The sequence below is a fragment of the Nematolebias whitei genome, chromosome 22 (genome assembly GCF_014905685.2).
Source record: "Nematolebias whitei isolate Nwh7 chromosome 22, NemWhi1, whole genome shotgun sequence".
NCBI classification, from domain to species: Eukaryota; Metazoa; Chordata; class Actinopteri; order Cyprinodontiformes; family Rivulidae; genus Nematolebias; species Nematolebias whitei.
This window is the reverse complement of record NC_056519.1, coordinates 1,899,619-1,901,970: the sequence shown is the minus strand read 5'-3', so window position 1 is coordinate 1,901,970 and position 2,352 is coordinate 1,899,619. Positions and strand designations below refer to the sequence as shown.

Here is a 2,352-nt window from a genome sequence, read left to right as displayed (position 1 = left end):
TTTTAAAGACCTGAATAAGACGGGACTCGTTTTAAAGACCTGAATAAGACGGGACTCGTTTTAAAGACCTGAATAAGACGGGACTTGTTTTAAAGACCTGAATAAGACGGGACCTGTTTCTTTTTGTCTTGCAGTAACCGTCGTGTCACCAGGTGAGTGTGAGCTCTGTAAGATGTGTTCCAAGCTACAGACCAGTCGGTGATGTTTGCTCACCTTCCGTTCAGCCCCGTCAAAGCCGGACACTTTGAGGCCCACCTGGTGAAGCTGCAGGCCGACTCCCACTTCCTGCTGTCAGAGGAGTTCGAGGTACTTTCACTCAGATTATTAATCCGTCTCACCTCCCGGCAGCTCGACCAGTTTTTCCACTTCCTGGAGGAAAAACAAGTTCAGATTTACCTTTTTTGCAAACACTAATTATCCTTCACACACAAATCTGATGTTGGAGCTAGCTGTTAGCATTCAACCACCTGCAAACAGGTAAGATACTTATAACCCCATCAACAGAAGACCGTCTCTAGATTCTCTCTTCTTTGAAATAATCTGACTAAACGTTAAGTTGAAAATGTAATTTGTGTTCCTGTAGGATCTGAAGGATGTGGGCCGGAACCAGACGATGGATGTGGCCCGACTGCCGGAGAACCGAGGAAAGAACCGCTACAACAACATCCTGCCATGTTAGTAAAACAGGAAACGACAGAATGAAGAAAATATCGAGCAGTCTGTGTGAGAACATTAAAACAAAACGTCACTGATTTGGGTTGAATCTAATCTGACTAAAGGACAGGTGGGGATACTTCAGCTCCTCCTGGTTTGATTGTTGAATAAATATCAGAGTTATTTTACACAAATAAAGGGATTTAAATATCTTGAAGCCTGATCAAACGTCTCAGAGTCCAGAACACGACTCAGCTCAGACGACATTTACGTCTGAGAGTCATCTGAAAACTAAATGCACCTCCTAATCTACCTGGATTATTGAGCATCAGGATACATTTAACTTCATTTAGGTCACGACAGATTCTTACTGAAAGTTTTGGAACAGAGTCTCTGCTGCTCCGTGGGAGAGACGGAATAAAAACCAACGTTTGTTTCTTTGAGCTGCGACTGATGGAGCGTTTATGAACAGGGACCAGTTCAGTTCTGGACCAGTTTAAACCCACAACTGAACGTGTTCAAACCAGTGAAACGCTGCCTAAAAATCCTGGATCAACAAAACATTTAATTCTTCTGCCACAAACACTAAACAATGTTTGTTTCTATGACAGTAAGACTAAAAACTGTTTGAGCCTCGAGTCATCAGAATAAATTATGTTTACAACTCGATGTTTACAGCCTCTCGGTCGCAAATAAATAAAAACAAGGTCTAGAAATGTAAATAAATAACAACTAAAGTTTATAAATATAAATACATAAAACTAAAGTTTATAAATATAAATAAATAAAACTAAAGTTTATAAATATAAATACATAAAACTAAAGTTTATAAATATAAATAAATAAAATCAATAAATGTAAATAAATAAAAACTAAAGTCGATAAATAAATAAAAACTAAAGTTTATAAATATAAATAAATAAAACTAAAGTTGATAAATATAAATAAATAAAAAATAAAATCAATAAATGTAAATAAATAAAAACTAAAGTCGATAAATAAATAAAAACTAAAGTTTATAAATGTAAATAAATAAAAAGTCTATAAATGTAAATAAAAAATAAAAATAAATGTAAATAAATAAAAACTAAAGTTTATAAATGTAAATAAATACAAAATAAAATCAATAAATGTAAATAAAAAACAAAAGTCTATAAATTTAAATAAATAAAAAATAAAATCAATAAATGTACATAAATAAAACTAAAGTCTATAAATGTAAATAAATAAATAAAATCAATAAATGTAAATAAATAAAAACAAAGTTTATAAATGTAAATAAATAAAACTAAAGTTTATAAATGTAAATAAATAAAAACAAAGTTTATAAATGTAAATAAATAAAAAGTTTATAAATGTAAATAAATTAAAAACAAAGTTTATAAATGTAAATAAATAAAACCAAAGTTTATAAATGTAAATAAATAAAACCAAAGTTTATAAATGTAAATAAATAAATAAAAACTAAAGTTTATAAATATAAATAAAACTAAAGTTTATAAATGTAAATAAATAAAAACAAAGTTTATAAATGTAAATAAATAAAAAGTCTATAAATGTAAATAAAAAATAAAAATAAATGTAAATAAATAAAAACTAAAGTTTTAAAATATAAATAAATAAAACTAAAGTTTATAAATATAAATAAATAAAAACTAAAGTTTATAAATGTAAATAAATAAAAACTAAAGTTTATAA

At 28.8% G+C, this 2,352-nt stretch overlaps 1 protein-coding gene across 1 annotated transcript in view; it reads left to right on the top strand.

Moving 5' to 3' along the window:
- The window catches only part of ptprb (protein tyrosine phosphatase receptor type b), a gene marked incomplete at its 5' end in the record, with an annotated part of 31,076 nt that overhangs the window by 25,438 nt on the left and 3,286 nt on the right, over window positions 1-2,352 (top strand). The window contains 3 exon segments of the mRNA XM_037695739.1: window positions 135-152; window positions 225-306; window positions 584-674. Coding sequence (XP_037551667.1) covers window positions 135-152; window positions 225-306; window positions 584-674 — 191 coding nt within the window.